Here is a 15,815-nt window from a genome sequence, read left to right as displayed (position 1 = left end):
CTTTTAAAAAGAGTGTAAGATTAAAATATCTTAGTCTATTGTAAAAAGTCAACGTGTTTTGATACAAAGTGACTCCATTGAGATATCGAACCTATAAATCAGCTTCCGTACCAGATGAACCCAGGTTGGTGTAAGAGACTATATCCAACAGCGGTACCATACAGTAACAAAACCCACAGACGTTGCATGACTTTGTTATAGTTTTAAGTCATTTTCGCAAACTTCGTTGCTGTGATCAATATCTCCGCAGAGGTAATATTGTTTCTCACGAGTTACGTTTGAACAAAAAAACACTTCGTCACCTCACACAATTTGTCACCTTGCTTAATAAAATTGTGTGGGTGCTATAGTTTTCAAGCCCTTACCGTGCGCTTTCCTTTTCAGAATTCCACCGGTCCCAACGAACAATTTGACGACAAAACTTTGATCGGATTTGCGCAAATATCCATTGTCGAATAAGGTACGTTAACGTACTCGAAATTATCCTGTAGTGTAGAACGGACCTACATTATGTTAGTCTATATGGCGATCTGCTACAACATTCTAGTATTTATTTATTGCTAGGAGTAAATTGCTTTTGACGTTTTACATATTCAGCAATCAATTTAATCAGTCCGAATTATTTGTAATACACTGTCACAAATGCACAGGGTATGCCATTATGAATCATAACTACGCCCTCGGGACGTGTCTAAAACATACTAAAGGGCTTGAAGCGAAAACTTATTGTATGAGGCTAGGAAAAATGCATTTAGGCGGTGTCTGAATGTAGTTAAGGCCCTAACTCAAGCAAAAAAAGGCTTTGAGCATGAGCATGATAATAAATTGTTTAAAAAATCAATTTGATGTTTCTTTGAAAATTATAAACTACCAAAATGTTCTTTATTAATTTAAGGCTATGAAAGTGTTGATTGCAAATTAAAATTATGTGTACTTTAGGAGGAGACGCTCAAAATTAACAATGTTGTTTATGTTTTCAATTTGAAATTAATAAAACAATATCCACATCATAAAACATAAACGACCAAAGTAGAGATAATATATTGTAGAATTATTATTTATTTATTTTCCTATATGTATTATAAATTTCAAAAAGATAGCTTAAAAAAATAAAGTTATCGCGACGTTTTGCCGGGAGTAGGGCCTTAATCAATTTAGGTATTTATATTTTTTAACAGAATGTTTAGAGATGTTTAGGAAGAAATTGTTTGGAGTTGATTCACCGCTTTATTCAAGAATTGTATTTTTAAAAAGTAAAAATTATTTTATCGTTGTTCCATTAATTATGTAACTATGTTTTATTTATAACGTTAACAAATTGGGTAATTTATGCGCCCGAGCCAAAGAATTATAATTTGTAAAGTAAAATCTATTTATTATTTTCTGCTTGAAAATATTCGGCATTAGGTGTTGTCCAGAGCTTTATGCTTTATTATGCATGTATTAACATGTATTATATAGGTTTTAAATGAATTAAATAATTAGTAGTTAGGTAAATGATACGTAGTGCGCGTCGGCGGGAACTTCTGTCTTCCGAAGTTCATACTTCTACGTGACCCACCTAACGCCTCAATGTTTTAGCCCGGCAGTGTATGTAGGTAGTGCAAAATCATTGTGTTATTGTTATCTTTAAATTAGATCTGAATTTATGCACCATTATTGTATGAACTTCAATGTATATAGTATATAGGTACGTGTATGTAAACCCAGTGTAATAGGTTTGTGCGAAGATTGAATATGATTTTTCGTTTTAGCCAATAATTACAGGGTTAGACCAGATTTGTATAAGAATTCAGTGTAGAGATATTGTGACAGTAAATGTAGTATACTCGCCGGCCAGTTTCCAGAGATGTATAGGGATTGCTACCAAATTCTATTTCTTGACGTTTTCATAGTATAGCTATTCAACGTAATACCGTTAGATGTGTAGTTTCATATTATAATTCTCTAACCGTTATTAGGTATGCAGCTATCTTAGAAAGAGTAATAATTTAAAAATTAATTGCCTGGATCGATTTTGTTTATATTTCTGGAACTGACTGTCGACTACACTCGCTATAAAAAAGTGATTAGCTTATTAGTGGCTTGTATAAGCATACACAGGGATGTATTGTTTAAGACTTATGTGAGTAACAATCCTATTAAATAATGCTACAGAGTCGAGTAAATATGTTTTGTATTGTTTTATGAAGAAATATGGTATCTTTTTGTAATGTTAATATTGTAGCTGGGCTAATTAATGCTTACAATGAAAATACCTTTATGCAACGCTAAATGTGAGTCGAAACGTAAGAAAACATAATATTGCTTTGAATTACGATATAAGATGATTATAGTACCGCTACCAATGTTTTAAATTAATTAAAACTAGACTTAATTTACAATTTAATCGGTGCTTATTGAGAAATACAAAGATGTGTTAGTATTATTTTTCGATGAAATAAACTGCTTATTATTTTATTATACTCGTACGCCCGTATCTATAGACGTTTTTTATCTAAGGACGGAGCAATGCTCTGATAACAAGTCTGTTTCTTAGTGCTGGCATGGCAGCCTTCGCAGTGCGTAGACATGTTGTATATAAATATTAGCCAATCACAACGGCCCTATGTCTGTCTCTCAGTGCCTAGTTATCAAATCATTGCTCCAACCTTAGATAAAAAAGTCTATGAATAAGGGGGTTAGACATATGTCTGTATATGTATATGTATATACATATGTCTAACGAGCCTTGAATGATCTTCCCTTTCCGTTAAAGTCGTAAAAGCAAATGTTCACGCACACAAACTGTTGTTGTATGCGTTATGTATTAACATTTATTTATGTGTGCGTTCATGATAAAACAAAACGGTATAGTATGTGTGTTGTATTTTCTATGTACTAGTTTCATTGAAAGTGTCAGATTTTTTTATTCACGGCAATAAGGATATCCATGCTAGATGGTATAAGATTACACTGGTCATCATAAGATTAGCTAAATATTTACAATCTGTTTAAAGTTACGTCAAAGAATTGTTAGGTTATTTACCAGAGTGTTAGGGGGTTACAGCTTCTAAAATAATGGTTAGTATTAATTAAAGTATTTTTTAATTTGTTCACATTTGAAAAGGATTCATGCGATGGCAAAGAATGTTCATAAAGAAGTAATAACTGTTGGTTGGATTTTACCAGCCATTTCATAGGCAAATAAACATCTACCCATTTATCAAATTGTGTCTGTTGTATTTGGTTTAATTCTGTAAAATGACAGATAAATTCGTAAAAACCATAAACTATTCGTGATATAGTTATAGTTGCATCAATGACAAAATTATCAAATGCTAAACAGGATTTATAAAGTGAATATATTTGTTTATATCTTGAACTGCTGCTGCGTAAGAATCTAAGGTATACATGTGACGTATTATTAAACGTCATATTGGAGTGTGAGAGATAAGAATTTAACTATAGGACCCGTTGGCGTGAAGAAAATTGTGAGTCATGTACTTAGTGCAACCGGAGCGGATCAATACATTCCTTGTGGAGTAAAAGATAAATTAATTAATATTACAGAAGATTCATTTTAATAGACTGATTGTCCTTTTTTTCTTATAATACATAAGTCCAATTCATATAATTTATCTTTGTCGATTACCGAGCTCTTTCCTGTTAACAACTTTTAGTTTTTATTCCACCTTATTGGTTCGCGGGCATATCTAGGCTCACGGACAATGTTGACTCCCTATTTTCTTAACGCGAAAATACTGTAATTACTTTTCCATAGTCAATAAGTTTCTCAAATATATTTAATCATTCAAAAAAAAAAACTTACAAACAAAATTTTAATCAAATTTAATTCATATTTCCATACCACATCACATCTTTTCTTAATTGGTTCATTTTTGGATCGATATCAATTAACATCACTTAATGTCAGTCGTTATTAGATATAGTTTTAGACTGAGTTATTATATGAAAATTCATTGAATCACATCAGATTTATCCCACAAAAACATAACAAAAGAGTTAATTGGCAAATAACATTATAGGCGGAAATTCCCATAAATGTATTCCGCTTATAAGCAGGTAAAGTTAAACGTTTGTTGTAAAAAATCGTTAAAAATAATTTATTGAGCAATGTATGTTGATGCAATGGAAATTAACATATCTGTGAGGAACGTGTTGTGCTAAATCATATCGTAGATGTTCTAAATTTAGAGTTTCTATAGCTCCACAGTCTGTATCGCTCGTAACTGTCATCTTTTCCTTATTTTAATGTTTAAATGTGATAAAATATTTCTCTGTTTGAATCTCGACAAACAAAGCATCTTAACAGGCTAAATATTATTTCCTTCAGGCCTCAGCATGGTAACACCGTGTAGTCTTTACGGTGCTTCAAAATTTATAGTCAAAGAGGATGTTTCACTATTGTACAAAACTTGCTCTATAATGATATCGTGATCTTTGATTTGTTGGATATAGCTGCGCTCCGAATAACAGAATAACTATATAAATATTAGAAAAATTCTAAAAAAATACTACGAAGAAACTTGATTTTTTGATAAATTTTATACGTTAAAAGACATTTAATTATTGTGGATTTTTGTGCCCATGATAAAAAAGAGAATGCTGAACATTAAACAAAATCTTTAAACGTTTTGTTTAGAAATATAATTAATAAAGGTTATGTCAATTATGTTATACATTTATGTGAATTAACTCCTAAACAGTCCTTAAAGATTCACAAAATCTTATTAACAAGATAAAAGTATATTGTAACGACTCTCAATTACAATATATTTTAGTTTTATATTATTTATTTTTTAACAGGATCTACTTACAAGACATGTAGAAAAGTACAAAAACGCCTTATTGAACATGAAAATAAATTAAAAATATATTGATACATTTGTAATAAGGCCTCGATAGCAATATAGAACTTGTCTTCAAAATTATATACTCAATTATTCGTTTATTTATTAAATGCACAAAGTGAAACATCACTTTTACATATGTACAAGAAGTTATTATTGCATAAATGTTATATTAAATACAGCACCATATTTGTAAATTGTAGGTTTTGCATTTACTCATTGTTTTTTTAATAGTAAAACGGATGTTATTCTTATAACTAAGCGGTCGAGACCACTTTTTGTAGTAAGAAAATTACAAACCAAAATTATTGTTGAGAATATAATATAATAATATATTCACGGAAAATCTCAGGCAATAATTGATTATAATTAATAAATATTTTTGTTTATATATAACAATAATATTTATCTTAGTTACTCGATATCGGAGATTATCAAAGTATAGGGCCTGAAACGCAACTACATTTGCCCTCGTCATAATATTTTATTTCTGTTTTAAATATAGAATTCTAAAGAAAATTCAATTAAAAGAAGCGAGTAATGTGGTAATTCATTAAATAGTGAGACTTACGTGCATGTTTTTCGGCTCTTCAGTTTTGACACTACGCAAATTGCCGAAGCATTAACGTTGTTGCGTCCTATTATAATCATGTGATACAGTAAATATTAGCGTATACTTATTAAAATTAATCATTTATTTGCTAGATAAGGATGAATTATATTGCTAAATATTAATTTAGCGAATATTTGAAATATTTGTCCATAGAAAATGTATGTCGAAAAAATATCATTAGATCTATAGATTTGTTTACACCTAGAGTTTACAATTCGGTTTCCCCAAGAAAAAAATAACTACAATAATAAGGAAAGCCCCAATATCAGTCAACAAAATTATTGTGGGATAATTTTATTTAATAAAACATCAAATAAATAAATATATCTTAGGCGCATTATGATTTCATTTTTGTAACCAATGAACAAATTATTTGAGCAGTAAGTTCCATTTTTTATTTGTAGAAATATAACAACATGTAAACAACATCAGCTTTAAGCTTATTACTTCTATACAGATTTAGACGCATATGCAATACCTACTTAAATGATTCGGTGTGGCTTGCTATCTCCGCTTAGATGATTAAACTATGAAAAAAGGATTATTGACATGAAAGACTCACGTTAAAAAATAGAGAAGTTAGTAATATAGCTGTTTGATGACGTAATGATAGTTTGTTAATATTTTTAATTAGACAAGAGAACAAAGAGATAATATGTACTTACTCGTGTGCAGGGTAGAACAAATAAGTGTGTCTTGCTGATTATAAGGTGCGTTGGGTACAAGTGGAGGGTTTTTCAACGTTTTAAACAGGGTTCGCAAATATTTTTTTTACCAAAATTCTATAGAAATTTTCATAATAAATTATGAACTTTGCTACATTTTATTAATATACAAAATGGTATATATATTTTCAATTCCCTAAAATATAACAGTTAATGTTTGATAGCGCTTTAAAAATGTACCACAGTTGTAGATAATTGGTATAGTTCGGACTACTCTCTAAAATCGTCTATATTAAGGTGATTCTCAATTCCATGAACGTAGCATATTCCGATACTGGCAAAATTCATACATTTCGTAACATATTTTCAGAAGCTAAGTAAAATTTTTAAATAATTTTAGCTTTACGATCCTAGTAAATTATTCACCAGAAGCAAAAAGAAAATTCTGAATTGACACGTCATCGTCAATTTTGACAAACACGTGCAACATTAAATGACTTTAATCTGTATTTTACTGATAAATGTATGCATGAACGTCGGATCTCAGCGTATAGATGCTTTTCGACAAATTTGAATACACGATGGCGAAAATTACTAGGTATACCATAGAGCTCAAAAACTGATTGAAAACAGTAAATACTCAATTAAAAATAATCAAATTGTTGCATAGGGTTTATCTTCCAGAGAACGGTAAAATACAGGAATTCTGTTTATTCGCACTAAACGTAACTTGTCGGAATCACTTTCGTGAACTAATAGGATGTAGGGAACATCATGAAGTCGCAGGTAAATTTTTGTGAGAAAATAAAACATAACTAGTTGACCCGAAAGACGTTGTCCCGTTTTAACTTTGAATTTGCAGCGCGCATTGTGTCGATCGCTGACAGTTATTTCAAACCACTGAAAGTTATATAAAAATAATTTTCGTTAAGTTTTCTTAAATTGTACAATTTTCCGCGCAATTTTTTGATTTTTTTCTTTCATAAGAACCTTTTCTTGACAATAACAAACACAACAAAAAAAATTGTGAAATCGGTACAGCCGTTCACGCGTGATGGCGTGACCAAGGAAAATAGGGATTCTTTTTTATATATATATAGATGCAAGTCATTCGATTTATATATTACACCTCCCACGGTGTTACCCCAATGCACCTTATACCCTGTCTTAGTTATATATATGTATATATATAAAACTAAGTCGGCTAATTACATGTAACTCAAAATCCGCTGGAACGATTTGTGACCTTTGATTAGTTGCATTTGGCTGCGCCCAAAATATCAGAATATTTATTTAAACATTACAAAAATCATTCAAAATAACTTGATTTGCGCACACATTTTATATGAACCGGTGTTTTTAATGATATTCCGAGAACGTGACGGGTTGATCATTATAGTAATTTTTTCTAAAATTATAATAAAATAAATTGGACTATACGAAGTTCCCCGGGTCATCTAGTATTATTACAAAAAACAATAACTTAAAAGTTTTAGATAATTCCATAAATGTTTTTCTAAATAGAAATTTTATCGTAGCGACTAATGGAAACAATTTATTTGCAAACTACGTTATAAATTTGCGGAACCTTAACATGTAGCTTTTGTTAGAAGTAAACATAGAAACATAATATAAAACAAGGATAAACAATGTCATGGATAGACGTTACCTGTATACGCTACATTAATTCGGGAACACAATGGTACATTTAAAGCGGGAAATTTTTCAAATGGGCGAAGTCTCGAGTGACTATACCAAATGTATGAGAATTTTAGATCCTGGACGTATCGCAATGATTTTTAATATATTTATGAGTTCAGATTTTTAATATAAATTATTTTATCAATCAACTGGATACATCTAGCAGTGCTACTCTAGTATAATTAAAAAATTGTGTCTTATGAGATTCTGTGGTGTTAGGCAATGCTTTGCCCTGTTCAGTTTATTAGTACGGATGTCACTAAGTGACGTAGCTAGGTGTTTTTGGATTCTTTTTTGTCTAAATTAATTATAGTAGTCATATTGTATATTGCGCTTCTTTATTATATAAATAATACATAATTATTGAAAATGACCCTTTACTTATGTCTGTGCTTAAGCCCTTTGATTGCTTTTTTGCGAAATGGAGAAGGCCGCGTTCCGTTCTAACTGACCCAGAGGACGATATAACTCTGGCAATCCGCCTCAAACACGAGCACCTCAAAAAGCTCACACACTCAACACGACCGCAGATCCTTCCTCGCCGTCGAGGACCCCGCCGCGTCTCCTGTCCTCCCGACCCTTCTGATAATTCCGGCCCGCGTGCCGATGTAAACTAGATAGACTGTTAGGTCGCTTGCGCACCTCTCGCGTTACCCATAATCGTTGATGTCTCCACATCTTCTCTCAGTGGCCTTCCTGAGCCGAGGCCGTGACCCTTTAGAGAGCCACCCTCAGCATGGTCACTTAAGGGCTCGTAGTGCCTAAGGCACTCATCCGCAAGATCCATGTGTTTGTATAAGCCGGCCCTGCCAGGCTAACAAACGTATGCCAGATACAAAAAAAAACCGATGCCCAAAACCAATGCCTTGCTGCGCCTACGCTTATCTCATATTATCTTTATCACTCAGCCTAAGATTAAACGGCAATATACATATTGAGATTTTAAGGCGTATACCATTCCAAGTCTCATTATCTAACTGAAGGTGCACGATTGTAGATGTAAAGGGCAGTTTTCGTATTCAAGGACAACGGAGAACTTGTTCCCTGAGGATTCTAGAGCGGGTGGTCAGTAATTTCGAGGCTCAAATTAGAGAAAAAGCTAAAATTAAACGCATACCCCAAAAAAATCACAGCTTATAATATAATAATATCTGATATTTTGCTGCTAATTCGATGAACATTATTATTTTTAATTACAGTTATGTATCGATACCCAGTGCAAATCCTAACAAAGTAAAAACAGTCATGTTTATGGCATAAGACCTATTATTTCGGCTGTATAATTATCATCATCTTTAAGTTGAACTTAATTAATCCAATGAACCTTTATCAACCTCTGTCTTCCGCAATACTTAACTTTAGATATAAACCGGATGATATCGTATCAAAAATTTCAATTTGTTGTTGCCGATCGCTTATTATAATATCACAATGAACTAATTTGTGTAAGAAATATAGGTGCGGGAATTGTTTTTAAGTTAGTATATGGAATTTGATGTTTCATGAACGTAATTGAATAGTATATATATCGCGCTATTTGTTGTACATAATTCATAAAAGAGTGCTAACGCAATAGTAATTACTAACTAATATATTATAAAGCTGACGTTTGTATGAACGCTCTAACGTCAAGAACTACTCGTTCGAATGAAAAATTTAATTGTTTTAGTTATAGATAGCCCATTTATAGACGAAAAATGTAGGCTGTATAAACACCACGCTGTGACATATAACTAATATACTTTGTGTAATTGACTTAAGACGGGCCCGTGATCAAGTTTCAGAGTATGTAGTCTGACATTATTAAACGCTATTCATTAAATAATATTGTAAATTAGCGATAAAAACGATGCTTGCAAGCGCTTAGATTTTTAAATGAAAGTGAAATATATTTATCAAAACACTATTTTTTCATGTCACATGAGATTAAAGTTACTGGTATATTAAGAAAAAATATATAAACGTTAATACTGGTATATAATATTAAGTTTGAATGATTCCTACTATTTACGGTTCTATAGTCGATGAATAATGCCTGAGAAATATTTCATTAATACAGTTTCAATACAGGGGGTCAATGTAATAAATTTCTAATTTGGCGAATTATTATGATTATTGTAGTTATCCACTCAATACTAACTAAAACAGTAATTTTTGGTTTTTAAAAAGAACTAATAACCGCTAATTATATTATTTAATATCGAAATAGTCGTCTTATGGTAACTAGTTATATAGATTTCATGGTTCTAATTACTTGGGAACCCTAACTTGAGCGTAGTCCAACACGCACTCGTTAGGTATTTATTTTTTAATCATTGTTGCGGCCAATCGGTTGCCAGGTGTATGTGATTAGTGTAAAAGGGTTTGTCAATGAATATTAGGTTATAAAGTAGATGCCATATTTTACGTGCGAATTTCGATCAATTGTTTAAGCATCTTAGTGTGCACAAAACGCTTTTTTTATTAGATAAGACGCCATTGTTTCAAACCATAGTCATTTTGTGTCAACAATTTATGTTTAGGTTCTTTGACTTAGGTATAATATTCTAGTATTTAAACATGCATTTTTTTTTCAATATTTATGTAAACATGTATTTGATTCTATCCGTAGTGATCAATGTATGTGATGGTATGTGTACCTACTGGGATTAAAGAATTCGAATTTGTTAATAAATGAAATTGTGGAAACGTTTGTGTATTTATTTGTGACCACGTACTGGTATATAATATATGTATAGATTGTCGACATAGTGTTAGACTGATGTGACGCATTACTCACTTTTAGAAATTCAATCCTTAATTTGTAATTGTATTGTCTATCTAGGTATATAGGAGAAGTGATCCAGTTAAGGCAGTCTACTTCATATGCGCCGCCGTGCGATATTTCCTCGTTTAAGCTAAATATTAGATGCTCATGTAAAGCATCGTAGCGTAAGTAATTTTCTTAGAATTTGCTGATTTCCGCAAAGTAATATTTTGTGAAAATACTTTATTTTCCTCTAAAATTAGTGACGATCACTTAAGGCTCGCGTATACCACAATTACGACAGAACACAGGAAGTAGTCCCGAGGCGCATCGCAAGGCGATAATTGATTCTGTCAGTTGTTGAAGAGTTGTATTTATTAAACACACACATCAGCAAGCCGCATCGCAGCGCATAATACCATTGCCGCAAGTATACGGCTTGCCAGCGACCGCCAGTACCCTGCGGTAGTTCATATATAACGCACGTAATCGATGTAGGGGGAATATTTCTATTATGCGGTGGAGTAAGGTTGGCCTTTAATGTGCACGAGTCTTTATACACACTGACCAGCAGCTTCGTATCATGACTTTTTCAGTTCATCTTACCTATAAGTTTCTACGAGCCGAAACATCTTTGGGTTAACTTTTCTTTGTTGTTTTTACATATTCAAAAATAATAGTGGTGGGCGTCATGGGCGCCGCCAACATTATTTTTAGGGAGGTGCATTTGCATCCTCATACCACAGTAGGCACTACATAATATTATTAAATTTATTTATTATTTTAAAATAAAAATCGCGCGTGTATTGGCATAATGTGCTAAATCATAATAAAACATCTGTGGGCGACGGTTCCCATTGTCATTCAGTTATTTGTACTGTGATTTGCTCCGGACAGACGGCACCCCCTCGTGCCTCGTGAGCGCTAATATAAATTACAAGATGTTCATTATTAAATATTTCTTTATTTATTCAATGTGTGTAACTACTTCGCGGGAATTCCCGATAATAAATTCTCATGCCAAGCAATTTTATTTTTTACGCGACAAGAAGTACGTTCATTTAAATCTAAGTATAAAAATAAAGATACATAATAATTGAACTTTTTACTACATTTATCTAATACGCAATTTATATTTTGTAAATGTATGAATAAATTTAACTACTTAAGTAATAAATCATTTAGGATGAAGCGAACTGGAAACTACGTCAATAAAATCTTTGTTGACGCACACTTTCGATGCATATTACGTAATTTCAATCATTCATAATTGTGAGGCATTCTTTATCTCAATAAAATTTTCCAGGAAATTAATATTATTTACATTATCTAAAAGTTTACAATGAAGAATACTCAAGGTCTTTAATAATATTTTTTAGCACGAACTAAAAATACTACTCCAACTATAACGTAGGAACCATGACCCATTTTTTGGTGGCGTAGCAGATATTTGCAGTATCGTAAATATTTAACGAGCAGATCAATGCAATGGCTAACTGCGTGAATTCGTTTAACTAACATTTTAGTTTCATATTTTTCGAGTACAAGATAGGTTCCTGTACTCGAAAAATATAGGGCGATTTAGATTATCATGAAAACTTGCAAAAATCCACTTCTACAAATTTTGAAGCTTGCAAAACTTATAATATAGAATTATTAAAATGTTGTCGCTAGTATTAAAATGTATTTGGAAACCCTCTTAGCAATTTATTGTTGTAAGATGGTAACACCAAATTGATCCACAATGTTAGAATACGTTAATTGCCACAATACCAGTTGTGGATAAAAACAATGTTAAGTATAATATATTTTGATTTTGGTGAACATAGTTACATATTTAAATATTTAGAAGCATAGGTTAATGACCTTTCCTTCTGTCGACAACCTTATTCCGGAATGGACTTACCAGTTATGCAAGCCTACTGCTGAATTGCCGATGTAAATGCCGACTGAATCCTATAAGCTTTTTAATAACGCATAAAGCACGTCTTTGAAGCTATCTATGCCGTGAACCTTTTAGAGTTAAATGTCTGACTACTAATACTAGAACCGACAAACTGCAATAATTTTATGTATTGGTAAAATTTAGTACTATTGTCTAGTTCTATTTGTGTTCGTTGTATTAAATTAAGGGAAGATGATACGCGTCGCCGTGGTGGATGGCCCACAACGCTCACGCCTAATGCGGCTTCTGAGCAACTCCCTCAAAAAATTATCCTCGCTGCGGAAACATATAAAACTACTGTGCGGCCAAGATTTGCCTTTTGTGAAAATCGATCTACGAAAAATTTCTATATGAGTGACACGGTCGCATTATATCTTTTCTCCTTTTTGCCCAATTTGCATATTATGCACGGCCGGAAACGTGTGACAGAGATAAAGCGGTCGTGCGGTCATTAGTTGTCTTGTTTTATAATAGTAGGCGAGCCCAGGATGCTAAATCGCGATTTACCCAAGCGTTATAGAGACCTATTAGGTTGCGAAGCCTAGATGACAAGAAAAAAATGTCATATGATATATACCTTTTCATTGGGGGAGGGGGGGGGGAGTGGCTATAGATTTTCAAAAATAAAAAAAGTTGATGCTTGGACATACTAGAGCGCGTCAGATATAGAAATCACAGATGTCCAACGTATTTTAAAAAATGTACGTAGGTATGTTAATCTGATTGTTACCATGATGGGGATGGTTGTACGTAAGGGTTACAAAAAGGAAAAAAAAACTTTTCAAGCTTGTCAGATTTTTAAGGGGGTGTTAAATAAACCTTAGAAAAAGCTCTTGTATAATAATCTGACGATTTGGATGTAATGCAAACTCGCGGCTATTATTAGAACGTGCAAAAAAATCGCCATTTTGAAATACTCGAAAGTGTCAGATTAAGATATATATGATTCATCTTTATGCCGTAGACATGATGTTTCATAATCTGACGATTTTATGGAGGGATTCGCCTAATCTGACAATTATAAAAAAAAAATACATTTTTTATATCATTGAACTTAATTAATTGAAAAACTCAAGAAATAGCATGCAAATAAAAAAGTGTATATTTTTTAAGTAAAGTCCTTGTATTTAAGAGATTGTCGTATGTGGTTCGGGATTTTCGGAAAACCGGTTTGCTCCGACGATATTCTAAAACATTGATAAATTTTTGTAATGTTTCTAATGTAAATTTAATTGTTTTTTTGTAAAGTAATTTCACGACAAAACACACACTTTATATTAATGTCACTCATAGGAATTTTTTATAAACTTAAATTCACATACTTAACTTATATTAAAATCACAAAATAAGCAAATGCGTGGTAAACAATATCATGCCTCGACCGAGTCTGCGTGATTAGCTCTACTGTCATGGCGTCATAGCAGCAGATACCAGAGTAAGCACGGAGTGTGAAAGTAATAGGAAGAGAAAGAGTGAGAGAGGAATAGAAACGCGGAGAGAGGAATATAGGCATCACGTAGCTGCATGTATTGAAACTTTATCGATGAATTTTTGTTACTTCGGCTTGTGGAAATCGTCAGATTAAGTATATATTTTTCGTAATCCTTGAATTAAAATAAAAAAAATTGCCACGCTCGTGTTAGTCAAGATGACGTTTTTTTTTACAACTTTGTAGCCCTGCCCCTTCTTTACGTCACTCTCAAATTGACAGATTAGTGAAATATATACATACGTTCTTACATGTAACTAACTCACCCTACCTTAATCTGACGCGCTTAAGATTTTCTGATGATCAATTTTTTTTTTACTAATCAGATCCTTTATCCTTGACGGGCGGCCATATATGTAAGGCTCATAATGGGTGGAAGTACTTAACTGGGTACAAGGTATCCCCCTGTATATTAATCTCCCGCGCTTTAGTAAATCCCGAAACCCCGCTTGGGTTCCCCTACTATAGTAGGTAATAAGTTATTTTAATTAGTCCGTGTCATAACTAATATGCATATGCATACCATATCAAGTATCTATGGGAGAAATAAAATTATGTCAGTAGAAACTCATGGGATGGAACACACATGGCGAAAAGCGGTTACTTGGATGCACCTCTGCCTACCCTTTCGAGGATAAAAGCATGATGTGCTTGTGTGTTGTAATAATAACGGTACTTTGCTGTTTCACCCGCATTTGAGTACGTTCCCAATATGTCTCTTGCCAGGATAAAATAAAATGATAAAGAAACGTTTCACTTATTTAGTAAACAAAATCGGGTTAGTGGTATTAGAAATTTCCCCAAATCCAAATAAAGAAACTATACCTACCGCTTAATGTGTACATAGATAAAAATATCATTAAGGATTTGAAAGAAATACCGTTTCAAATGAAAACAATGGTCACTTTAGTCACAAGTGTCAAGATTGCGAAATTTGATACAACAAAACAGTTCCTGGAATGATACCGCGAGCCCAAAGCTATATCTCATAATGTATCGCTATAATAAATTGTTAATGAGACCGTCACATGAGCGGAACGGTTCACAGGTCAATCAAATAGCTGACAAACAATCGAACCAAGGTCAAGACCGATTTCAACTCATAACGTCAAATGTGCTTAATGATTTATTTTCACGCAATTTTCAAATTTTAATGCTCTCAAGTCTGAGTTTATTTAAATCATCGGATAGTACAAAACGACAATGTTCTGTTAAATAATGAATCATCAATCGCAATTGTAATGTCAGTCTACTGGTATTTATAATATGCAGTCAGTATGCAGATAATAGATTTTGTGATAGGACTCCGGGCCGCATGCGCTTACTTTTGCCAGTTTCTTTATGGAAATGGCTTGATATCTATATATTACGTGAAAAAAACCTTGTATACGTATTTGGGCACATTGCGGGCATAGAGATGTGGCACTTTTAAAGCCCATGTAGAGGATTGTAGTTGAATTTCAATGACGGTCAAACTTTAAAAAAATATAAATTGCCGTCGAATTTCAACCATGACTCAGTTCACGAGTACCTGTGCAAAACTAGACATCATTTACAAATAAAAACACTATGTACGCGAACTTATTTGCGATTTATGCGAAATTATGCGATTTTCTCCCTATCATCACTTCATTTGCGACAATTTTTCGGCAACGATCTTCAATCGAGCTATTATGGTTGTATGTTTACCTACTTATTATCTTTGCTAGGTAGTCCATAGTTTTTGTTTGCCGTAAACTGCCTGGGATTATTCATTATAAAACGTAATATGGACTTATATACAATCAAAATGCACATTTTTAC

The 15,815-nt window shown here is 32.6% G+C and overlaps 1 protein-coding gene across 1 annotated transcript in view; it reads left to right on the top strand.

Moving 5' to 3' along the window:
* The window catches only part of LOC115449427 (serine/threonine-protein kinase OSR1), a 34,414-nt gene extending 23,894 nt beyond the window's left edge, over positions 1–10,520 (top strand). Inside the window, exon 14 of the mRNA XM_037443856.1 lies at positions 385–10,520. Within this exon, the coding sequence (XP_037299753.1) occupies positions 385–459 (75 nt within the window). The 3' untranslated portion in view covers positions 460–10,520. The remainder of the gene's footprint in view (positions 1–384) is intronic.
* The last annotated feature ends 5,295 nt before the right edge of the window (positions 10,521–15,815 follow it).

The sequence above is a fragment of the Manduca sexta genome, chromosome 27 (genome assembly GCF_014839805.1).
Source record: "Manduca sexta isolate Smith_Timp_Sample1 chromosome 27, JHU_Msex_v1.0, whole genome shotgun sequence".
NCBI classification, from domain to species: domain Eukaryota; kingdom Metazoa; phylum Arthropoda; class Insecta; order Lepidoptera; family Sphingidae; genus Manduca; species Manduca sexta.
Note: the sequence above shows the minus strand (reverse complement) of the source record. Positions and strands in the feature narration are given on the sequence as shown.